We start from the raw sequence: 24469 nt of genomic DNA on the forward strand, positions 1-24469 counted from the left end.
TAGCAGACACTCCACGGTTATTTGCACTTGGCAATAAAATGTGAGAAGTATGTAAGCAGTGTGATAAAATGTGTAAAAAAGGAACACTGCAGAAAACATATGTGAGCTATGAGCGAAAAGTAAAGCTAAAAAGTACATCTAGTGGGCTGTTGTCTGTGCTGTCGTCCTGGATTCGAAAGCCGCACACCAAACACTTTAGTTCGCTTCAAGTTTTCGTAATGCTCTAAGCGATCTGGTCGTAGAAAATTATCCGTACAGCCCAAATTGGTATCAGTTATTCAAAACGCGATGAGCTACACAAACCTACTGCGCCAGCAGAATGTGGTGGACGACTGCCAGCGAGTGAGCTGCAATCGCAATCCCACGGCCACGCTCTCCGGCCGCTGTGTGCTCAGCCGGGACATCGTGATCGGCTGCCGGATGGAGCAGTGCGACCCGGACATGCCCTACATGCTGGAGCCCACGTGGGGCGTCTATCTGCGCGCCGGTCGCGATTGCGGCGACCTGTCGCGCTTTGTGCGGCGTGTCACGTTCAAGATGTCGCCGCGCCTGCCGCTGCGACTGCACGTGGCGGACAGCGCTCCGTTCGAGATCGGCGAGGTCCTGGGCACCGACTTTCCCGTGGAGGTGCAGGTGCAGTACACGGACGCCCGCATGTCCGCCACCTCGTACATCTTCCGTCCGCGGGTGGTGCGCGAGGGTCACGCCGGCATCTGCGAGGAGGTCCTGGACAAGATGATCTTCGTCAATCCCACGCCCTCCATGCGACAGAGTCTGATGCCCGTCCTCGCACCGCCAAGTGCGACTGCCAGTGGTCCGTCCAGGGCCAGGGATTCCAGCCAGTCGGCGATGGAGCTGCCCGTGCCGGAGCGACCGGGTGAGCGCAAGGAACAGGATCGCGAGCAGGTGGGCGATGTGGCGCGATCGCCGCAGCCGCCGGCCAAGCAGCTCAAGAATCGCCTAAGTGTGGGCGTGCCCCACCCGCCCATCGGGCATCAGAAGCCCAAATGGGCGGAAGGAACTGAGAAGTGAGACTGAGAACTGAGAATGTTGGCTGACATGGCATGCGAAGATGTGTACAGTTATTTGATTGAAATTCGAAAAGTTTTGGCCATACTAGGAAAATTATGAATTTCAAATTAAAGTATTATTCGTATGTTTGAATCAGCTGCTAATACCCTATAGTTTGCTCATACTTTTACACTTTAAGCTGGCTGACATCTAATCAAAGTCAACCCAATGCTCTGTACATATGTACAAGGCAAGGTCGAGTACGCCCATTTTGTGTGTATGCCTCGTCCGGGGGTGGATGATGCTGCCCGATGCTGCTGGATGCGTTGGCCCCGCCCTCCGTCCAAAAGGGGGTTGGTTCCCAGACACAGAGTGCCAAGTTACCCAGTCGGTTGCTCACTTCGCTGCGGCGCTTCGAACGCAGCACAACGCACATATCCCATATCCACTTCGCTGGCGAATCGGAGAGATGGCCTGGCTACCGAGCAGCTCGAATGGAGCGGACAACGCGGACGAACGGAGCACGGCCTCGAGCGGTTCCTCCGGACACAGCCAGCCCAATGAGTCACCGCGTTCTGGGCACCTGAATGGCAACAATGGAGGCATACGGGACACTGCCGCCGCCGGCAGGCATCCGCCTGCCCTGCTGCGACATGCCACGCCCCACTTGCAGCCCAAGACTGAGTCCGTGTCCGACGGCGACGGCGACGGCGACGCGGAGCTCTCCGACTTCTCGCTCAACGACACGGAGGAGGACGAGGAGGATCTACGCGACTACATCGTTCTCAATGGCAACCAGGCGGATGGTGAGGATTAGTCCTTAGAGCTTTACAACTTCCAGCATATTGCGGACGTCTTTATTACTCCATTTCAGTTATTTTAAATATATTAAGTTTATCATTTGAAAACTCATTTTTTAACTAACTCACGATCTCAATCAACTTGTTCCGCCCGCAGGGAATCGCTCACTGTCTAGTTCGCCGCGCAGTCACTCCCGCAACGGACTGCTCACCGCGCCGGCCAGCTCGGGAAGCTCAGTTGGTGGGAGCGGCGGTGGCGGTAGCGGTAGCGGTGGCGGAGGCAATGGCTCCGGGGGCAATGCATCCAGTGGCGGCGGCAGCGGCGGAGGAGCCACTGGCGGCGTTCGCAAGGTGTTCACCAACACCAGGGAGCGTTGGCGGCAGCAAAACGTGTCCGGCGCCTTTGCGGAGCTGCGGAAGCTGGTGCCCACGCATCCGCCGGACAAGAAGCTATCAAAGAACGAGATCCTGCGCTCGGCTATCAAGTACATAAAGCTGCTGACGGGAATCCTCGAGTGGCAGCAGCGACAGGCACCCGCGCATCCAATCCGGGCTCTACTGGAGCCGAACAACAACGACAATCGGATGGCCAACGGTCATGCGGCGGACGTGGAGCATCTGGAGCACCAGGATGTTCCATCTGTGCGGCATATCAAGTGTGAACGCACCGACGGCCAGGTGCACAGGAATGGAATTGGGAGCGGACACGGACACGGGAACGGGAATACGGGCAACGACCTGCTAATGATTGCCCCGGGAGCCATTGTCAAAAACGAGCTCCTCCTGGAGTCACCACTGCCCCTGGGACATCCGCTAGCCGGACCACCCCTGCAACTGGCCACTGCGCCGCTGGCCATGGCGGATCAGACTCGGATCAGCGGCCCAGGATCCGGTGTCAAGTCGGCCAGCGGGCGAAGCAGCAAGCGACGCCTCAAGCCGGAAGGCGGGGCCACCGATCTCAGCCTGGGCAAACGCCGCAGGACGTAGAGTTGGGCAGCTGCGGGAGATGCAATCTTCGAGAGAGTGGATACTGGCGATAGTATACTATCCCCAAATTGCTGTTTTTTTAATCTACCAAAACATTACAAAGTTAATAGTGCAAATTTAAGAGCCGAAATTACTAATTATAGTTTCTCTGGTTTTCCTAAAATCATCATAATTGATGTACGCGAAATAAACATAAATTTAACACAACGTTGGAAATACCCTTTCAAATGTAGAATGTCACAGCTTAATATACTCGTAATCAAAATTCGAATCGGTCGAAATCAGCAAGAAGGTAAAATAAATCTTTGCTTTAGGATATAAGCCATATATATAGTAATTTGTGTTTTTACGATAGCAATAAAAATGAGATGTGTATAGTTAGAAATGTTTATTGGCAGCACAAAACAGTTTTCGTTTTGGTTGTGCCACCTATTTTTGGCCAAGTTATGGAGAAAACCCTGTTTGAAAATATCAGATTTTCATTTCTGTGATTTTCGATAGCATTAAAAATAATTGTCAAAAACTAGAATGTCATACCTCGTTGAATTCGTAACGAAATTCCCCATCGATCCATGTACATAAATTGAAATGCTAATTTTTGGCCATTTTTCGCGAATATTGATGATATGCAAAAATGCAAAAATTTTAAAATTTTGTATTTTCCCAAAATAAAAAAAATTGGGGTGTGGATAGTTAGCCATGTTAATTAGCAACACAAAACAGTCTTCATTTTGGCCCTGCCACCTTTTTGGCCAAGTTATGGACAGTCCCATTCGAAAATATGCAATTTTCATTTTTGTGCATTTTGGTAAAAAAAATAATCAGTATTTCTTCGATAGCATTAAAAATAATTGTCCAAATCTAGAATGTCGTACCTCGTTGAATTCGTAACAAAATTCCCCCCTATCGATCCATCTACATACATTGAAATGCTAATTTTTGGCCATTTTTCGCGAATAAATATACAATAAAATATCCCATGTAGTTGTTGGGAGCGTGACAAAAAATCTGTTACACGCGGGCATCTCTATTTTAGACAAAAAAAGGGATCGTTGGCTACCTACTAGGATTTTTGTTCGCCTAGTACTTAAAATCGGGAATCTCTTCGATTTCTTGAAAATTTCAGCCGCCCGGATATTATTTTCGCTGCTAAATCGGTCACCTTTCCGTTTCGCACACCAGGCAAACAGAAATCTCAGCAGGTGGCGGAAGGTGCCAGCAAATATTATAGAACGAGACAACTATCTAATATTTCCATGATTGCCATCCCTTGCATGCTTTCAGGCTCTAAAGAGAAATGCCGTTACTTGCAACGGAACTCAGATCAGAGATGCGCAGTCACATTGTGCACTTGGTGCTTCACTCGTTTATCACGAGATTTGCACGACAATCACGACATAAATAAAATATCCCATATGGTTGTTGGGAGCGTGACAAAAAATCTGTTACACGCGGGCATCTCTATTTTAGACAAAAAAAGGGATCGTTGGCTACCTACTAGGATTTTTGTTCGCCTAGTACTTAAAATCGGGAATCTCTTCGATTTCTTGAAAATTTCAGCCGCCCGGATATTATTTTCGCTGCTAAATCGGTCACCTTTCCGTTTCGCACACCAGGCAAACAGAAATCTCAGCAGGTGGCGGAAGGTGCCAGCAAATATTATAGAACGAGACAACTATCTAATATTTCCATGATTGCCATCCCTTGCATGCTTTCAGGCTCTAAAGAGAAATGCCGTTACTTGCAACGGAACTCAGATCAGAGATGCGCAGTCACATTGTGCACTTGGTGCTTCACTCGTTTATCACGAGATTTGCACGACAATCACGACATAAATAAAATATCCCATATGGTTGTTGGGAGCGTGACAAAAAATCTGTTACACGCGGGCATCTCTATTTTAGACAAAAAAAGGGATCGTTGGCTACCTACTAGGATTTTTGTTCGCCTAGTACTTAAAATCGGGAATCTCTTCGATTTCTTGAAAATTTCAGCCGCCCGGATATTATTTTCGCTGCTAAATCGGTCACCTTTCCGTTTCGCACACCAGGCAAACAGAAATCTCAGCAGGTGGCGGAAGGTGCCAGCAAATATTATAGAACGAGACAACTATCTAATATTTCCATGATTGCCATCCCTTGCATGCTTTCAGGCTCTAAAGAGAAATGCCGTTACTTGCAACGGAACTCAGATCAGAGATGCGCAGTCACATTGTGCACTTGGTGCTTCACTCGTTTATCACGAGATTTGCACGACAATCACGACATAAATAAAATATCCCATATGGTTGTTGGGAGCGTGACAAAAAATCTGTTACACGCGGGCATCTCTATTTTAGACAAAAAAAGGGATCGTTGGCTACCTACTAGGATTTTTGTTCGCCTAGTACTTAAAATCGGGAATCTCTTCGATTTCTTGAAAATTTCAGCCGCCCGGATATTATTTTCGCTGCTAAATCGGTCACCTTTCCGTTTCGCACACCAGGCAAACAGAAATCTCAGCAGGTGGCGGAAGGTGCCAGCAAATATTATAGAACGAGACAACTATCTAATATTTCCATGATTGCCATCCCTTGCATGCTTTCAGGCTCTAAAGAGAAATGCCGTTACTTGCAACGGAACTCAGATCAGAGATGCGCAGTCACATTGTGCACTTGGTGCTTCACTCGTTTATCACGAGATTTGCACGACAATCACGACATAAATAAAATATCCCATATGGTTGTTGGGAGCGTGACAAAAAATCTGTTACACGCGGGCATCTCTATTTTAGACAAAAAAAGGGATCGTTGGCTACCTACTAGGATTTTTGTTCGCCTAGTACTTAAAATCGGGAATCTCTTCGATTTCTTGAAAATTTCAGCCGCCCGGATATTATTTTCGCTGCTAAATCGGCCACTTTTTCGTTTCGCACACCAGGCGAACAGAAATCTCAGCAGGTGGCGGAAGGTGCCAGCAAATATCATAGAACGAGACAACTAACTGATATTTCCATGATTGCCGTCCCTTGCATGCTTTCAGGAGCAAAGCCGTTATTGTGCAACAGAACGCTAATTAGAGATAGGAGGTCGCATTGTTCTTGTGGCCGTGTCACGTCTTTGTTACGATATGCACGAGATTTCTTAAGTTTGTTTGGATCGTGAGGAAGATTTGCAGAGACGCGACCATCTCTAAGCAAGTCGTAATAACGCTAACCAGCTGTTTGATGTTTTCTGCGCAATTTCATTTGCAGGACTTTTTGGGATATCAACGAGGTTTACAATTATTTTCTTATATTAATTATTTTGATTTATTAATGAAAATCGCATATTTTCGAATGGGTTACTTTCCATAACTTGGCCAAAATGAAGACTGTTTTGTGTTGCTAATAAACATGGCTAACTATCCACATCCCAATTTTTTTGATTTTGGAAAAATAAAAAATTTTCAAATTTTCAAATTTTTGCATATCATCAAAATTTGCGAAAAATGGCCAAAAATTAGCATTTCAATGTATGTACATGGATCGATGAGGAATTTTGTTACGAATTCAACGAGGTATGACATTCTAGTTTTGGACAATTATTTTTAATGCTATCGGAGAAATACTGATTATTTTTTACCAAAATACACAACAAAAAATTTTTTTATTTTTTATATCTATGTATGTTTTTTCATTCTTTTTTAACCGAGTATGGAGAAAAAATCGATTCGAAATGTTTCCACCAACGAAATGAAGAAAAACGCAGTTGTGTATATTTTTTGTTTGTAATTTTTATTGTTTTTAAATTAATGTTTTCTTTACGCATTTGTCTTGTGTTTCATTTTCATTATCATGTTCATTTTCATTTCCGCTTTGAATTTGGGGTTTCCTGTTGTTATTGTTTAGTTTAGTTTTGGGTTTACTTGTTAATTAAGTTTATTTGGTTTGGATTTCTCATGAGGTTGTTGCCTCATAATTAAAGCGAAACGCTGAAGTTGTTCATCATATATAAGTTGGTTTTTCTATGCATATATATGTTTGAATATATATTGATCTGTCATTTTCCGTCTGTTGACATTTTTAATTAATTTAATTACAAATAAACAGTGGTTGTGTGTATGTGGGTGTGTTTAAAGATTTATATAACTTGTCTGCTGTTTACTTAGATTATTTCTAAAATGTTTGGGTTTTAGTTGGAAAATCTTCGGTTTTCTCTTTCTAATTTATTTGAAATTAAAGACGTATGTGCGTGTGAGTATGTCTGAATGCGTGTGTGTGTGTGTGTGAGAGTGTGTGTGTACATATATGTATATAGTTTAATTTAATTAGTTTTGATGCCACAAAACTCAACGTTCATTAATTGTATAAATGTATCATTTAGTTAGTAAAAAAAAATATGTTCTCGTACAATATATAAGGAGTTCTATGGAAATACATACAAATAGACTTGGTTTTTCTTTTGCCTTTTGGTTTTTTTTCCTTTTTTGGTTTTTTCCTTTTTTGGTTTTTTTTTTCTTTTTTTTTGCTTTGTTTACTTAGTTGTTTTTGAAATGGGGCAAGGTAAAGTGCGGGGGGACATAATCGCAGACATAATTTCCGAAACGAGATCTAAGCAGTTAAACTGGGTGGCTGGTGGCTGTCATAGGTATATGGATAGGTATAGGTATTGGATAAATAGATTGGAACCAATACTATATAGTTACGCAGGAGTGAGTTTCCGGTTGATCTAAGGCCCTTACGTACTAAAAACATCATCGGTTTCATTGTATTTTACTTTAATTTGTATTAAATTAGTTTAAATTTTCAATTGCAGCTAAATGTCCTTTGTCGATTACTTTTACATATATCATATATCAAGATTGTGGCTCCACTATCTCATTACCTCGATACGTCAATACGTCAAAACGTCATTACCTCATTATTTGCATTGTTTATTTAAGTTAATGGGTGGCGTCGCGCGCTAAAAGCGTTTTACTCATTCATACATTCACTTACTTGTTGCTCAATTTGTTATATTTCTTGTATTTATGTATAGTGTATAGTTTATGTTATGTTTAGTGTGTATTGCATTTTGACGATCGCCTCCATAGATAATCGTAGTTGCAATACGTTACTTGAGAACAGGCCACGGAAAATGTTGCTATTCGTGGAGTGTTTTCTTTTCTTTTCCTTTTTTTTCTCTTTTTCTTTTTTACTTGGGAAGTTTTCGGTTCTAGGATTAGGGGTTGGGGGGTCAAGGGGGTGAGTGGCCGGGGTAGCTACTAGGATTACTACTCTTGTTAATATCTCGTATATATATCTATGTTTATATAATATCTATATCGTACTCATATAGATGCACTTGCGCGAGTTTAGTTTATGTTGTATCCTCCTCCCTTTTGCTAGTTCCTCTTACTTTGCCGCCTCCTTTAATTGTTTACTCTTTTATTTACTTTTTACTTTTACTATGGATTGCTAACTGCTGTGATCGTTATATATTTGTATAACGGCATATATATAAACGTTAAATGGGCAAAAATTTTGATTTATTTCACTAAGTATTCATTCAATTTTCTTCTGCTTTTTGTTATTTTGTATTTACTTTTTTTTTATTTTGTTTTTTGCACTTATGTTTTATTACGTTCCGCGAGCTTTTTTGTTAATTGTTATTTACTATATTGAAGGTTGGGACGCGGGCGAGGGGGGTTTTCCGATTATTTCTCAACATTCCATCCGGGATTTCTCTTTGTTTTTAATAGTACAGATAATTATTTTAATTATTTATGCATAGTTTAAAGTGGATTTTTTGTTTTTGGTTTTCTTCTGGGTTTCTTTCGATTTTATGCTAAATATTTGCTTGCGCCCAATGCATATAGCTAGATATACATACATACATGTGTGTGTGTGTGTGTGAGTGTGTATGTGTGTGGGTGAGGTGTAGGGGAATGGGGTTATTGTTGTGTGGTTCCTAGGGTATTGGGCGTTCTGTGAAGTGAATTCCTGTGTCTTTCATTTTCATTTACTCTCATAGCTTCTGCTGGGACATCCGACATCGCTTTCATTTATTTTTTCAAGTGTAGCTGCGTGTGTCTGTGTGGTGTTGTCATCTCGCTCCTGGCCGAAATAGGTTAACTGCGTCTCAAGGGCCGAGCGAAAAACCTGCCAATAACATTACAATTAAAGGGCATCTTGCGCACGCTAACCCGACGCCGCTGCCTCGGTTTCCGGTGCTCCTCCTCCAGCTCCAGATGCGGCTGCTCCACTGTCGCCAGCGTCGTTATCGCCGCCATTACCGCCATTCCCGCCTCCTGATCCCGATCCCGAACCGGATCCGGAGCCCGAGCCGGCTGCCTCGCCGTTGCCGCTGCCGCCACTGCCGCTGCTGTTCAGGGCGCTGTTCGACTGCGAACCTACAAAACGTCATCCAAAGAAGGAAAAAGATGTACAAATGTGGTTTGCCATGTGTGCGTATGCATTAGCTTTATGTTTGTTTATGATTCACTTGGGAGGCCCAAACGGACGCCAGTTTAAAGCGACTTCCCCGAAGCGCCATTACAATGCACTACCCATCGTATAAGTAAGAAATAATATTTAAATGATATTCAAAACAACAAGAAATGATTTGTCAAACAATTACACTTAAACCAACATGTGACATGGAATATGGTATATTCGTTATAATCCCAGGCATCCCAGGACCAATTACTTCGAGGAGCTCCAGAGGGAAAATGATGAAGACGACGGCGCAAAAACAAAAGGTTCACACACTGAACGAAATGATACTGTAGATGGTGATTAATGATGATGATGGTGGTAAAAGGAAAGGCAACAACAAAAGGTTTTACTTTGTTTAAATATTGTATTTGTTTCTCTTTTTATTTGTTGGATTTTGTTGTATTCATTTATTATCATTAGCATTAGCATTAGCATTATCATTATCATTATCATTATCATTACGGCTTCTTTATTCTTTGCTCATTATCATCAACGAATCTAAATATTATCATGATTATTACAGCATTACATATACAATTGTCAGTGTATGCACGTGTCTGTATACGCGTGTGTCGATAGTGTATAGTGTGTGTGTGTTATTTTGTTGTGCAATTAGTGAATCTAAAAATATGCTAACGTTTTTAATTTTTCAATTTTTGTTTTATTACTTTCAAGATTTTCCAGTTGTTTTGCTCTGTTAAACTCGCATGTGCCTAAGTTACTAGGAAAATGTAATCGTTTATAATTAGCGTATTAATTAGTTTAAGGTCGATTATAATAAGCTATAGAAATAAATATATAAGTGTTTTGCTCATTTCTCCTCACTTCGCTTATGCAATTCGCTTCGTTCTCGTTCTCCTTCTTCTTCCGCCTGCCAACTCGGACCAAGAAATTGTTAATAATATTCAGTGGCAGCTCTGTGCTGTGCGGGGGATTGTGGGAGGGGGGTGGGGTTGGCGTGGCAGGGCGACACTGACTATGTATGCGAACAATAATAATGGAGCTCCGCGATGGCGGGCGACCAACCCAACCCGGTAATTGGACCTTATCTACATATTGCAACTAAGCCGTCGGTTCGGTTCTCAGGCGCCAGCTCTTTTCCGATCTGTGTGTCCGTATCTGGTAATTGGTATCTTGTATCTGGTCAATAACTCATCTACTGGCTAAATAATGATATCTGTACATATATATTTTAGTGCGAAAAAAATATATACGATTAGGGGTTCTTAACTGCACGCTCTCTCTGCTTTCTTCTGCTTTCCTCAGCTTTCTTCAGCTGTCGCTGCTTGTCGATCGGTTTTCATTTGTTACGCAATAATGATAGTGTTATTTAATAAAAATAAAAATAATTTATTTATTCAGTATGTATGTATACATAATGCGTGTTTGAAAAAAAAATATAGTTTATATTCATAATGATTATATATTATATAGGTATAGTTTAAACAGTTTCGCTTTTTGCATTTTGCTTTGTTTTTTTGCTTTTCTTGTTTTCTGGTTTTCTTATTTTCTCTTTCGTTCTCTTCTCTACACTTTTGCGTTAATAATTTCCATTAAATTAAGGTTTTTAACATAACATTAACATTATGCTCGGGGCTTTGCTTTGTTTCTTATTCTCATTCTCTTTCTTTTCCACTTAACTTCAACTTCGCCTCCTCTTCTGCTTTCCTTCAGCTTTCTTCTGCTTTCTTCTCTCTCTTTAAGGTCGTTTGTGTGTATGTGAGTGTGTGAGTGTGTTGCATGTTGCACGTTGCAAGACCATGCCTTGGTTAACCTACGCAAACTCAACGCAGCGAAATGTGCGACTTCGCTGGCAGTTAGCTCTTAGTTAGTTCTTAGTTAGCAACTAGTTCTTAGCACTAGCAACACAAAACTCGTCCTCCATTGGATTATTATCAGTTATCATAAGTTAAACGTACTATAAATCAAGGTGGTGTAAAAAAAATATGCAGTGACTCTGTTCAATATACATATACATGGTTCATCTTCAGGCGTCAAATAATAAACGGGCGGTGGAGTGGGGGGGATTACAATAATTAACGAAGAGCGGGAGGGAGGGAGGGCGGTGGAGAGGAGGGGGTAGGGGATGGTAAGGGAGGAAGGGGGACACTTAAAGTATTAATTAAAAGATATATCGCCACGCGCGGCAGCGATAAAATGACAATCGATCAGCGCTCGCTCTACTATTATAATTATTGTGTGTTTATTTACCATTATCATGTATTATATTATTATGCTTATTAGTTTATTTTAGATTTAAAATAAATTTAGTGTTTTACCTAGGTAAAATGTTTCTTGCGTTATATTTTCTGCCTTTCGTTTTTCTCGTTTTGCAGCTTTGCATGTACTTGCTGCTGTTGCTGCTGCTGCTCTTTTCATCAATTGCATTAATTAATTTAGTTTAATTCTTGTGTATATAGGTTGCCGTGGTGGTTTCTATGCTTGCTGCTGCTGCTGCTGGATTTGCTTTCGCCGCTCTTGTTTATAGTTATTATATATAATTGCTGTTCTTGTTGTTGTTGTTTTTGTTGGTGTTTTTGTTGGTGTTGTTGTGGGTGTAGGTGTTATATATAATTATTACTATATATATGCTTGATATATATATAAGTGTGTGTATGTATGTTACTATTGCCCCTATGAATCTGTAAATAAAACAAAAGGAAACAAAAACCAAATTAAAATCAAAACTCTTTAGCCGTCTAATGACACCAAAATCAAAACTAAAACCAACATGGCTTAATGAAATAAAAACGAAAACGAATGAAAACGAATGAAATCAAATGAAAACGAATGGAATCGAATGAAATCCAATGTTCTATCGAGTGTTTCATAGCGATAGATATAGCACGATCATTATATCCCGATTTATTCGAAATTGGGCGAGTGTAATATCAGTTGCAGGAAAGGAAAGGATTTTTCGGGCATGGATGATATGCAAACCTGAGAAAGATATTTTTACTGGGACCCCAAATTGCCTACTTTAAAGATATCAAATTTGTGGTTTTTAAACTTGAAACCATTCACAAAACCCCATTGAAACTTTCATTTGAGTGACTATTTGGTGGTTGTAACTTGGCAATAACTAATTTATATTTAACTGAAAAGATAAAAGATAACTACAACAGGAATTTGTTTTTGAGAACGTCTTTTTTTCTCAAGTCTGCGGGATGATTGGTTTCTAAAAGCCTTCAGTTATTTTTCTTGATTCATAATTCTGCTTTCAATTCTTGATTCTTGATAATTGTTTGTTATAATTTAATTGTTTCTGGATTCTTGTTTCAATTCTTGATTCTTGTTTCAATCCTTGATTCTTGATTTCCACTCTTCATCCTCGAATCACACGCATTCTTTTACAGGTCTACTGGTCACTGCATCTATTCGTATCTTTCCCTCGGTTTGCTTAGGTTCTGGGAGGTGCTTGATGGATGGATGGATGGATGAATGGATGGATCAAGGAACGGTGTTGGGGTATTTCAGTGCGAAGTTGGCTGCTCAGAATCTCAGCTCAGATGTTGGCCGGATTGCGCAGGAAGGGCTTCCCTGACAACGGCCGTTTGCGTTGCGGCCTCAGCATGAGATGGACACCAGCTAGGGATCGGGCGAGGGATGTAGTATGGGATTGTGTACAGCAGGCAGATGGCCAAGATCAAAGTATCGTATTGTAGTTAAGAGTGCTGCAAACTCATTGCAAATACGGAAACTGGATTTTAAATGGCCTTGGTTCGGAAAATAGGAAGCTGAATACGATACGATACTGATGCTATGACGATGTGGGATTGATGAAAGGAGGTGGATGAGTGGGAGGTGACAAGGAGCAGGAGGCGGGAGAAGCTGCATGGCCCACCGCTTACTCACCTGTTACATTGGCGCCGCCGGCATTAGTCGCGCCTATAGCGCCAGCTGCTGTGGCAGCTGCGGTCGCCGCGCCAGCTCCACCACCACCACCAGCACCGCCAGCGACGGCGGCATTGGCGCCGGCAGTGACGGCGGTCGGCGCTCCGGATACTCCGCCGCTGCTGCTGTTGTTGCCAGAACCGGGCACTCCGCCGGCACTCGCTCCGCCGGTGCCTGCTGTTGCTCCGCCCGATCCGGAGCCCGCAGCGGCTGCTGTGCCTTGCGACTGTTGTGGCTGGGCGGAGCCTTCCGCCGAGGCGCCACTGCCCGTTGACGAGACGCTGGTGGAGCCGCTGGCCGCAGCAGAGGCTGCTCCGCCGGCCGAGGATCGATTGGCGCCAGGTCCGGATGCGTTCTGCAGATGCTTGGGCAACAACTGCGGCACTAGGCTGGGCTGTATGGAGAGCTCTGTGGGTGGAAGGGAACATTAGTGTTGAAATGAATCTGGCTGCATCCTGGCTGCGCAATCACTTACCATGCTCTGTGAAGTTGAATAGCGGCGGCATCTCGCGGCCGTTGGGCAAGGTGTGGTTGCCCTCCATGCGCAGCTCATCAAAGAACGGATGTGCACAGGCCTTGAGCGGTGTAATCCGGGCACTGGGCGTGTACTCGAGCAGCAGGGACACCAAGTTGATAGCTTCTGTAGGAGTGCGTATACGGAAAACCTGCGAGTGGGAGAAGTTGACATTAGGTTAGATAATGTTTTCATCGCCACCATGCAAAGATGGTCACGGACTTTCTTGCGGGACTTAACAACTAGGCGGGACACAATTGGTCAATAGGTCAAAAGGGCAACAGGGCAATTGGGCAACAGGGACGGGCGGTGAGGCAATCATCGGAGAATTGGGCAGGACACAAACGAGAACACAGAGGAAGCGTTCGTATTTACAGATTTGATCGTTCTCTTTCGCATTTCAAATCATATGAAAAGCGAAACCAAACCGATCATTCTTCATTCTTTTTACGGTTCAAAAACAAACGTCGGCAGTAGGCAGGGCAAGAAACCAAAAACAATCAATTAAATGCAACTCCAAATCAAATCCAATAAATCAATCAATTAAACCAATGTATAACTTCTTTGTACAGCTTTGTACAGCTGCGAGGAGAGCTGGCGAAAAGCTGAGCATGAATCTTAAAGCCAATGGAAGTGCATCCCAAGCGATCATCCCATACCCATCATCCCTGCGTAGTGGAGCATGAAATGCGTATTGATTGAGGCGGCTGTATCTGATAGCTCTGCAGTTAATAGCTGAGAAAACCCAGAAAGCTTTTGGATAAACCAGGTTTATCAGTTGGGTGAACGAGTATAGCAAGAATGGGCAGTAGTCATGACATGGCATCGATTTCGATTTCAATGCATTCAACCATTAACCATTTAATCCCCTGCATGATTTGTAGAGCAAATGTGACTGCAAGTGGCATTGCATTGTGCTTATTTAATTTGGTTGTGGGTCATTTTGCTTAACACTTTTTGTTTGATGCGTTTCTTGGCTTACTCTCAATCGTTGTTTCTGGTTTAGGGCGTTTGGAAATTGGGTGCGTTCGAGTAGTGACTGCAACGAGTTTGTATATGTACACACAATTTTCGGTTAGAAACACTTGTGGCAAAGTAACAATGAGTTTTGGGTTCTAGAGCACGTTTTCTAGGGGAGTTTTCCCACGAGAAGAGTGCAGAAGAGGGCAGTGGGTCACAAGAGTGAAAAGCGCGTGGGGGAAATCGGAAATCATAATCGAGCAAATGCAATTCCTGGTAACTTGGCCCACTTAGACACTTACTTTCTGCCATGGATGACTCTTAATCTGGGGGAACTTGAATTCCGTGTAGTTTGGATTCATCTCGCGTATCTGTTCTCTTGTCGGTGTGCCCAGGACCTTGATGACCTCGACGAGCTGATCCACACCGGAATCGCCAGGGAAGATGGGCTGGCCCAGCAGTAGCTCGGCCAAAACGCAACCGGCACTCCACACATCTGAAAAGGCGCAGCAGCGATTTGATTACATGTAATACACTAAATGCGATTGAAGTGTAGTGGTGTTACTCACCGATCTTTGTTGTATAATTGATGGCGCCAAAGATGAGCTCGGGGGCGCGGTAATACCGGGAGCAGATATACGACACATTCGGCTCGCCGTGCAGCAGCTGTTTGGCGCTGCCAAAGTCACAGAGCTTCAGCACAGCCGTCTCCGGATCGAGCAGAAGATTCTGCGGCTTGATATCACGATGGCAAATGCCCAGCGAGTGGATGTAGGCCAAACTTCTGAACAGTTGATACATGTAGAGCTATCAAAAAAGAGCAGTAAGACAATAGAGTTAGTACTTAATTCACAGGCATGAAAGTAGTAGCAGACTCACCCGAATAAAGTTGATTGGTATCGTTTGCTTGGTTTTGGCATATTGGCGAGCCACTTTGTATACGGTTTCTGGTATATATTCGAGGACTAAATTCAAAAATACTTCATCACGCTGCGAATTGGAGGGGGAGAACATAACGATTAGTTAACGATATCGGAGCAGTTAAAGTTTAGGTTCGGGTTCGGGTTCGGGTTCGGGTTCGGGTTCAGGCGTATATGAACCATGTGTGGATGCGTATGGAAGTCTGGGTTTTGAGGAGAGCTGACCGATGCAGTTGCGAGCTGTCGACATGCGTTTTGGTTTTTTATTTGATCGGGGTTGTACGGTCGTCGTATTGGCGACATTTAACTCTGAATCTAGCAAACTAGCATAGCGGCAGGATTTGATTCACTGAGGAGGTTATACCATGCGGTGTGATCTTCTGTACGTTTTATTGTACTTTAATACGTTTCTCTAATACATAGCAAGGATTGTTAACGAATTCGTTGTTTATGAGAGATAGAAAAAGATCGAGAATCGAGTGAGAGCAAGTCGCTGAATGATCTGAGCTGAGCTGGAGAACTGAGAACTTTGAGAACGTAGAACTTTGAGATCTGGGATACCTGCGGCTTCAGCACACTCGCGAATATGCCCAAATCGATGGGGAACTCGGCCAGCTAGTGACCGATTTCGATTTCAGATTCGGATTCAGATTCAGTTTCGATATCGGATTTGGATTCGGTTTCGGGTTCAGTATCAGTATCAGTTTCGATATGCAAGTGAAAGAGATTCGTTTCAATTCGGTAATTGCTCAACTCATAAGGCTGACGATAGAAATGCTAAGCGAAAGCTCAGATCAGCTGAAAATAAATACTTAGTACGGTTTAACCATCAAGAAATTAGCTCCAAAACAAAGCTAAACGCAGGCGTCAGTTGTATACACACTTGCATCTGAATTCCTCTTGGTTGGAATGGATTTGCTGGATTTGCAACTGCAGACGTACTAAGTAATTACCAATGCTGGGCAACTTCAGCAGTCCAACTCCCCCACAAAAACGGGTTGCTACTTGATCAGTGATCAGTGGTTCTTACCTTTTCACCACTCGAATAGAAAAAGTACAAAAGCTTCACAATATTACAATGCTCCAATTTGCGCATAATTTGCAATTCGCGATTCTGTGGAATGTAGAAATGGCATTGTTAGTCCTGGATCAATAGATAGATAGATCGAAGCACTCACCTTAAATCGTCTGTCTTGTAAAACTTTTTTGATTGCCACCAGTTCGCCGGTATCGCAAAGCTTTGCCTGGAACACGACGCCGAAGCTGCCATTGCCGATGACCTTTGTGTCTGTATAGGAGACCTCTTGTACGCGATCGGTGCCTTGGCCGGGTGTTGCAACAACTGTTGTGATTTTAGAACCATCGCGACCTGTTTCGGGGGCACAAGCAAATGAAATGTTAGTTCGAATGTATTTGGGTACGGGGCAGCTTCCCTCATCGTAAACAACCCAACTCATTCTAAGCACACACACACACAGAATATTTATATATATTTGAAGTAAATATAGATGGTTTATACACCTGTCGTCTCCCAGGCGCCCTCCAGCTTCTCCTTGCTCCTATCGACCTCCTTTGGAATGGACAGTGCAACACTGTGCTCGGGCCACAGGTCGTTCAGCTTGCCGATCAGTTGTTTCATGCCTGCACACAAATCGGACACGAAACACACAAGATATTGTCAGCATATCGGATCGATCACTCATTATCTCTGATCAGGGATCATCTCGAAACGCAAACAGCGGAACAGCGAGGGGTTGGAAGGAAAGAGTCATCTCTCGGGAGAAGGTGAAGGTGGAGCTCAACTAAACAAATACGACTTGGAGGCACAGACAGAAGAGTTTGTGGAAAAGTGTTGATGGGGCAGGTCAGACAGTTGGATTTGGAAGTACAAGAAACAGAGATAAAAAGATGTGCACAGTGCAGTCCGCTGTACGAGTTGCAAATTAAGGTTTTTTCAGAATTGAAAGTTAATGAATATGAAGATTAAAATAATGTCACCCCTGCATCTCTACTAAAAACATTTAGCATACTAGATAGCAACTAAAAGAAGTGCTAAGAACCATTATTATTATTATTATTATTATTATTATTATTATTATTATTATTATTATTATTATGCTGAGTCTGATTTTTCCCTGCAATATCCAAGCGAACCCTTTGCATTTTCGTTGCTAATTAATTTTGGCATTGGCGCCAAAGATACCGATGCCATGTTCATGATGATGATGATGGGGCAGCTGCTAATGCCCCTCGAATCACTCTCGATTTTGGTGGTCACACAACTTAATGGGTTTGTACTTGTGGGCTTCTAAATACTATCGTTCTATCTGCCTAACTACATTCCGCTCCTTGCTTTCTGTCGGGTATGTTAGTTAATACAACATCTTTTCTTTTATCTCTGTGCGTGTGGATCACATTTGGGGATCTGGGAATACTAGGGTGCTGTTCGTCTAGGTGCTATCTCTGTACTTGGGTCCTTGTACTGCTTTCCTGCTCCTCCTCCGCCGCCGCCGCCGGCACTGGCGATGCTGGTCCCACTGCCGCTCCGGTTCGGTGGTTTGCTCTTCTTCAGAGCGGCGGCCACCACCAAGGACGACGAGCAGGCGGACTGGGCCGCCTTGGCCGCTGCCGAGAGCGGTTTGTGTTTGCCATTGGCCTTCGACTTGCGACCCGCATGGGAGGACTCGGAGGTGGAGGTGCTGCTGCTGCTGGTCTCACTGTCCGACTCTGATTCGCTGCCAGCACTGGAGGAGCTGCCCGAACCGGATTCCGGCTCGGATTCGGTGGGGCTTTCGTTGCAGGTGCTCTCCTCCTCCTCCTCCTCGCTGGAGGATCGACGTTTGTTCTTTTTTTTGGTCGCCAACGGGATGGGTGGCGCAGCACCACCACCGCCACCGCCAAAGGAGCCCCGTTTATTCTTGATGACCTTGGCGGGCGGTTTGGTGGCGTCAATGGAGTTCTGCCTGCCGGAGGTGGTGGTGCCAGAGCCAGCTCCATCCGATTCGCTGGCTTCGTTCACGGACCCACTGCTGGGTGGCAGCTTCTTCTTGCGCACCACTCGCACCACCTTGCGGACACCACGCGGCACCGCCACGGGCACCACCTGTGACTTATCCACCTTGAGCCTGGAGTACTGGGCACCGCTGGTTTACTGAACCACTGAACTACGGACCACTGAACCACTAAAGCACTAAACCACCGTGTCAGTGGTGGTGGTAGTGTGGGTATAGCGCTCTAGTGATGCCTTACACGCAAAAAAAAAATATTCACGTATGTATATATATAAAATCAGAGCTTGCGCGAATCTGGCAACTAAATTATTATTTCAGGCCTATTTTCGAAACTCATTTTGGGACAAAGTACTAATTTGAACAAGTTATAGCCAAGTTTTAAACTTATTTTAAACCACAAAGTTCTAGAAGCTGGCCGATTGATTAAAGTGTAGGTAACATTTCTTGGAGAATATACGAAGTGTATATACGCAAACAATTGCTTGAAATCCTACTTATTACGCAAGTTCACTCCTGAGAGCATTTTCTTATGCAGATACAAAATGTATCTTAACCAAGTGATTGTGATTTTGAAATGGATAATCATTTAACGTTTCCAATGGTCCAGTTTCGAATGGACAAAAATAGGCTTTTGAATGTGCTGCACTCCATACAAACTGACAAATGCAATTTTTCTCTGTGTACGGCGGTGTGGGGCAGGCTTTGGCCTAGTTTTATTTTCGGTCACTTGACGTTTCGTTCGCTTTGTGTGCAGATCAATCGATCGATCGATCGATCTTCAAATAGCAAAAATGCAAACACGCGGCACCACCGAACGAACAACGACAACAAAGTCGCATATCACAGTAAAAAATAAGATTGCGAACCGAAATAGTACGATCTTCGAATTTTCGGATGTTTTTTTTCTTGGTTTTTTTTTGAGGAAAAGGAAAAGGAGAAGTAGAAAGAGGAGTGCTTTTCCGATCCGATCCGTTCCGCTTTCGACGATCCAACGATCCGATCGCTTGAGCAACCGCTGCACAATTGGCGACAAGAAATGGAAGCAGGCAGAGGACAACACGATGATCGTGACAGCTGAGAGACCCAGAGATGCAGAGTAGCCGAGAAACAGAAGAGATTGCAAGTCGCGAATGGCACACGAAGGGCGATTATCGGTCGGTTTGGTTCCACATGCGATCCACACGAATGCGGTCCACTGTCCACCAATTCTTCGATCGTTTAAAACGCGCTTGAAATCATTAAAGCCTACTAATCATCATCCCCATAATTATCGCGTACCATTTGCTGCGGTTTGGGCACAATTTTAATTGAGGCAAAATTGCGATAAGGCCAAAGAAGTGAAGAAAGTGCACTGCAGACCCCCAGAAGACCCAGCAGACTGAAGACTAAAGACAGAGGACAGAACGACAGAAGACAGTCGGACAGAAGAAAGACAGTGGCAACCAAGCGTGGTCAAGCATGCGACAGCCACGCCCCCTTATGGCCCCCGCCCCCCTTTCGGACGACAGACAACTGACAGTTCAATGCGACGGAGAAGAATGAGGAGGAGCGGTGAACGAAGAACGAAGATTCGCCAGAAGAATTCGAATAGAATAGACGACGGAGAAGACCAATCAAAGGATACACGCAGCACATGCAAATGCAAGTGCAAGTGCAAATCAAATTTATTTCATTTTAATGAATCAATTAGAAGCACAAATGCGACGAAAATTAAAGCCCCAATAGCATTGACATTGTTTCTCATTGCATCTGCATCTGCCACAGAGGAGAGATAAGATCAAATGCGAAATGTTCAAATGTTTAGATGTTAGCAAGTGCTCAAAGTTAGAAAGCTTTAGTAATGCCGCACTAGTCTAGACTTGCAATTTGGCAATTGATAATGAATATTTGATAATATCACACTTTCGAAAGTATCAAAAGGATCCACAAAGAAATCAATTTATTTTATTTTGGAACTTTTCCGACATTCCCAGTGTGTGTACCATCATGTGTACTTATCGATTTGATCGATTCATCAATTGTAAATCATTTCTGTTCAGTTCCTCCGCCGCCATTCTCACATTAATCAATTGAGTTTCCGCAGGACTGCGACCTGCGCGACCAAATCAATCAAATTATCAATAGGCAAAACACAAACACACACACCTCCGCCTAGCCAAACATTGAAAAACTTTATCGACATGGTGGAAATGTGAAGCAAAGGGGTGGGAGCTGCAGCTGGTGGAACACTTGGAGCTGTCCGAGTGGCAAGGCAATTTGTTGTGCCGCCACCGACCGACGACGGCAACTAATCGATATACAAGCATTTGGCACCACTCAGCCGCAAAAAAAAGAAAAGGGGGCGTGGGCGGCGAGGTGGCATGCAAAATGCCATGACGCAGTGCCACGTGAAGAGGGGGCAAGCAGAGGGGTAGAGGGTCAGAGGGACAGCAAGTGGGGCGAAGACGAACGCAGACGGATGGAGCAATAAATGGAAAACAGGCATTTTGCACCCCCATCATTGGATATCTGTTTGTGGAGTCATCGCCTCAGTTGAACACGACGATTTGTTGCCAAAAACGAATTCAACTTCAGGTTCCGCTGAACCACGCCCCAAAATTTGAATTCAAGGAAACCATTGGAAAAACCCAAAAAGTGATACTTAAATGATGTAGAGCGATAATCCTTTGGATTTCCCCACTCCATTTAGGGCATAATAAAACCAACGCAGACTGGAACGTCTGAAGGGTATACGTATATAGCCCAGTGAGCAGCTTATTTTTTTATAGTTTAGAGTAGTTTTGTTTTTATATATGGGACTCGCAATCTTCACCTTGCCTTTGCCGTTGCTGACAATTAAAAAATATACTCTACTCTATCGATGCCATTTTTTTTGGGGCGCTAATGCATATGCAGCAGTGTATACTACTAAAGACTAGTTTGCATATAGACTTCATTTAATTAAATTGAATTGATTTTATTTTATTGGCTGCGAAAGCAATCTATCGATCACGGTTTTTGGGCAAACGAAAGGGCAGATCGATAGAAGATCGATAAGCGTGGCGGAGCAAGAGGGATGGCCAGATGACGACACCACGCGGGCGGAGATCACGAGATGCCCCACAATCTGCGGCATTTGGCAACCTTATAGAAATGAATCCACCCCAGCCACTGTCACCTGCATCTGCATCTGCATCATTATCAGCAAAAGGGGTTCTCCTCTTTTATCGCATCGTCTTTGCTGCATGTGCTGCTGCTTTCCATTGCATACTTTTGAATGCCAGCAAGAAAATGAAATCGGGCAATACTTTTCTCTTTTGTATACTTTGTATCTTTTGTATTCCCATATCTATGTGAAGCCCAAATACCCAAATACCGCCCATCAACGAAGCAATCGTTAGAAGACCTCAAAGTGCAAACATACAAAACAAAAACAAGGAAGCCATTTAGCCGAAGAGAAATCAATAAGTCGCTAGGTGCATTCTAAAGAGAACTACTAGTATCTGGTTATCTGTCTATCTGGTTATCTGGGTATCTGGTTATCTGTTATCTGGCATCTAGAACCTATTGAACATGCTCTTTTCGCAGCTGATCAAACAAGTATTGAATGCGAGTTGACATAACATAAAATAAAATAAAGCAAATTAAAATAAAAGCAGGCGCGAATGGAAAACGGCAATGGAAAACAGCTGGACAAATGCTAAATAAAACATTTCCATCGCTGTAACCGACTGATGTAAATAGCAACACTAATCAGTTGTTGCATCGCCCTCAGTACAAATGCAAATACACAAATTGCAGTATTGTTGTCATTCCTAATCAGATACATAATCAATGTGGAATAAACAACGAAGCTGCAACTGCGATCTTGAAAACAACAAATATCCAAAAGCAACAGGTTGCACGGCTTTCTAGCTCTTCACTAAATTTATAATCATCTGAGTAGCAAATGGTACTAGCTACTAGTACTAGTGAGTAACAAAAACATATTTTTCCCCCATTTAAAAGTCCAAATCGAAAGTGAGGCAGGGCAGGGTAGAAAGGAAATGAGGTGAGAGGGCGTACTAAAAAACAGAAAACATCGACAAGACGACGAAACAGAGACACGCCTCCGTTTGGTCACAGATTTAGTGAATATACAAATGTATTTAGACTTGTACATAATACGCGACTCGACTCGTCTTTGCGGGCATATAAGTATAAATACATTTCACAAGCTGCTCAATATATGCATGTTTTGTTGGGCTTTGATATTTTTGGAAAAGTTTTTTTCGCCCTGTCATCCGTTTTATGAAACGAGCGCGTGATTGTCGAGCGTTAAAAAAATACAAAAAACAAAAACAACAGCTACTAACACGGCGTAATCTCTGCTCCCGAATCCCCAATTCCTCCCACTTCCCCCCTCTGCGACAGTCGGGGCTTCATATATATATGTATATAAATATGGCTATATATAATCAGCGCTGTAAGCAATATAGCCGCGTGCTTCTTGATCTCTTTACTGCTGATCTCTGATCATGCAGGCTGCCTTAGATTTGAACTAACCTCTACACGGCGAGAAATTGGGCGTAATTGGGCGGAGTAACCAAGTTCTGATTGGTTACTGCTAACACTGAGTACTGTCTTTCATCATCCTATCAGTCAGCATCTGCAAATCACTTCCACAACTTGCCGGATGGAAACTGAGTCGCCGACTTGGGATGTTGATGATACGCGATGATACGTAGGTGACAAGCACGCTGTGACACAGTGCCATCCATTCCAGGCGGTGTAAGTCGTAGATCGTAAGTCGTAAAGGGCGGATTGCCACTTTTCGCACCGCAGCGTTAACGCTTCGCTAAGTTCACGAGCCAAGATTCCAAAATGATGCAACTGCCAACCAGTTTATACATATTCGTATATACCTAAAACGCCCATTTGGGTGGTAGTGGGATCTGGAGACAACAGACTACAAAGGCATCTTATCGAATGACACAGGTGGGTGGGTGGTAACTAGATCACGTCGGAAAAGTTATACAATAATCTTTGTCATAATGCATGCCGAAAACTCGTCGGTCACTTTGTGCGCACTTATTCAGTTAGTATGACTGTCGACTATAACAATACATAATATACATAATATGCGCTTAATCCAAAGTTTGCCAGTCATAAAGTATACTGTGTAAGTGAGTAGGCGAGCGAAGAAATCAACATCAGCTGGCGTAAATCAGAGCTCCTTGTCGGATTTCCTTATCAGCGACACAAATGAAATGCAACAACTGAGAAATGGCCTGTTGTAGAGCTGGGCGAGAATATTCCGCTTCGGCTTATCGGCCGCCTGTCGACTCTCAACTGTCGACTGCCGACTGCTTTTTCCACAAAAAAGCCAGGATCACATTTTACATATATATTTGATATGTACGAGTATGTTTTGCATGGCAATAAAGGGGAGAATGCGATCCCCCCATATAGGCTCGTTGTTTATCCCCTTGTTTATCTCAGCAGAGCAAAAAGGCTTGACACAAAGCTATCGGAAAAATGGAAATGGAAATATGCACTCACTGGGGTGGGTTATTGACCGAGCTTCCCACTTCCCTTAGAGAAGAATGCCATAAAGTATACACATACTGCATTTCGATCAAAAGTTTATACATACATACATATATCACAACGAAAGATGTGTCATAAAACAACGATTATGTATTATGCATCATTTCTTGCCTTGACTAATAGCAGAGAGTGGCAGCCAGACCTTTATCACTTTACATTAAATCTCCGAAAATTTTCCGTACCCATAAACGTACCGCGCGTATCCCCATATAAAAATACTTATCTATGTGTGTATAAATGTGTGTGTGTGTGTGTGTGTACATAGAACAATCTCACCCGATACGATAACCCTCAGGAGTTATGAGGAATTTGTGTTTCCATTCAATCGACACTTACCTACAAATAGAAGAAAGGAAATGAAAAACTTTA

General features: G+C 43.3%; 4 protein-coding genes across 17 annotated transcripts in view; 3 read left to right on the plus strand and 1 right to left on the minus strand.

The window, feature by feature from the left end:
- Positions 1-141: 141 nt before the first annotated feature.
- On the plus strand, positions 142-1164 carry LOC6524381. The gene has a single exon (XM_002100203.4). The coding sequence runs from the start codon at positions 289-291 to the stop codon at positions 1030-1032; it is 744 nt and encodes a 247-aa protein (XP_002100239.1). The 5' UTR covers positions 142-288; the 3' UTR covers positions 1033-1164.
- On the plus strand, positions 1061-3175 carry LOC6524382. Its single transcript, XM_002100204.3, has 3 exons — positions 1061-1153; positions 1211-1817; positions 1969-3175. The coding sequence occupies exons 2-3, from the start codon at positions 1253-1255 to the stop codon at positions 2796-2798; spliced, it is 1395 nt and encodes a 464-aa protein (XP_002100240.2). The 5' UTR covers positions 1061-1153; positions 1211-1252; the 3' UTR covers positions 2799-3175.
- A 3355-nt stretch (positions 3176-6530) lies between these two features.
- The window catches only part of LOC6524383 (protein kinase shaggy), a 46192-nt gene continuing 28253 nt past the window's right edge, over positions 6531-24469 (minus strand). For 7 of the 14 annotated variants that reach the window (XM_039377665.2, XM_039377663.2, XM_039377664.2 and 4 more), the window contains 9 exons: positions 16700-16890; positions 16552-16635; positions 16083-16136; positions 15481-15591; positions 15171-15408; positions 14904-15097; positions 13603-13792; positions 13089-13535; positions 6531-9148 (listed from right to left, as the gene is read on the minus strand). In XM_039377665.2, coding sequence (XP_039233599.1) covers positions 8937-9148; positions 13089-13535; positions 13603-13792; positions 14904-15097; positions 15171-15408; positions 15481-15591; positions 16083-16136; positions 16552-16635; positions 16700-16890 — 1721 coding nt within the window. In that variant the 3' untranslated portion in view covers positions 6531-8936. Of the gene's footprint in view, positions 9149-11414; positions 11876-12290; positions 12822-13088; positions 13536-13602; positions 13793-14903; positions 15098-15170; positions 15409-15480; positions 15592-16082; positions 16137-16551; positions 16636-16699; positions 16891-21738; positions 24437-24469 lie in introns of those variants that run through there. The other 7 variants (XM_039377668.2, XM_039377670.2, XM_039377658.2 and 4 more) reach the window with 5 other exon arrangements.
- Positions 16806-21673, plus strand: LOC120322405. The gene is made up of 3 exons (XM_039377671.2): positions 16806-16888; positions 17041-17161; positions 17990-21673. The coding sequence occupies exons 2-3, from the start codon at positions 17099-17101 to the stop codon at positions 18674-18676; spliced, it is 750 nt and encodes a 249-aa protein (XP_039233605.1). The 5' UTR covers positions 16806-16888; positions 17041-17098; the 3' UTR covers positions 18677-21673.

This window comes from Drosophila yakuba, chromosome X, assembly GCF_016746365.2.
Source record: "Drosophila yakuba strain Tai18E2 chromosome X, Prin_Dyak_Tai18E2_2.1, whole genome shotgun sequence".
NCBI classification, from domain to species: domain Eukaryota; kingdom Metazoa; phylum Arthropoda; class Insecta; order Diptera; family Drosophilidae; genus Drosophila; species Drosophila yakuba.

Excerpts from the sequence above, each read along its gene's own strand:
- LOC6524381 (XM_002100203.4), top strand. The coding sequence starts at position 289 with ATGAGCTACACAAACCTACTGCGCCAGCAGAATGTGGTGGACGACTGC.
- LOC6524382 (XM_002100204.3), top strand. The coding sequence starts at position 1,253 with ATGTACAAGGCAAGGTCGAGTACGCCCATTTTGTGTGTATGCCTCGTC. Across the intron at positions 1,818-1,968 it reads CAATGGCAACCAGGCGGATG|GGAATCGCTCACTGTCTAGT; the intron begins GTGAGGATTAGT and ends TTCCGCCCGCAG.
- LOC120322405 (XM_039377671.2), top strand. The coding sequence starts at position 17,099 with ATGGACAGTGCAACACTGTGCTCGGGCCACAGGTCGTTCAGCTTGCCG. Across the intron at positions 17,162-17,989 it reads TGCCGATCAGTTGTTTCATG|CTTGGGTCCTTGTACTGCTT; the intron begins CCTGCACACAAA and ends GCTATCTCTGTA.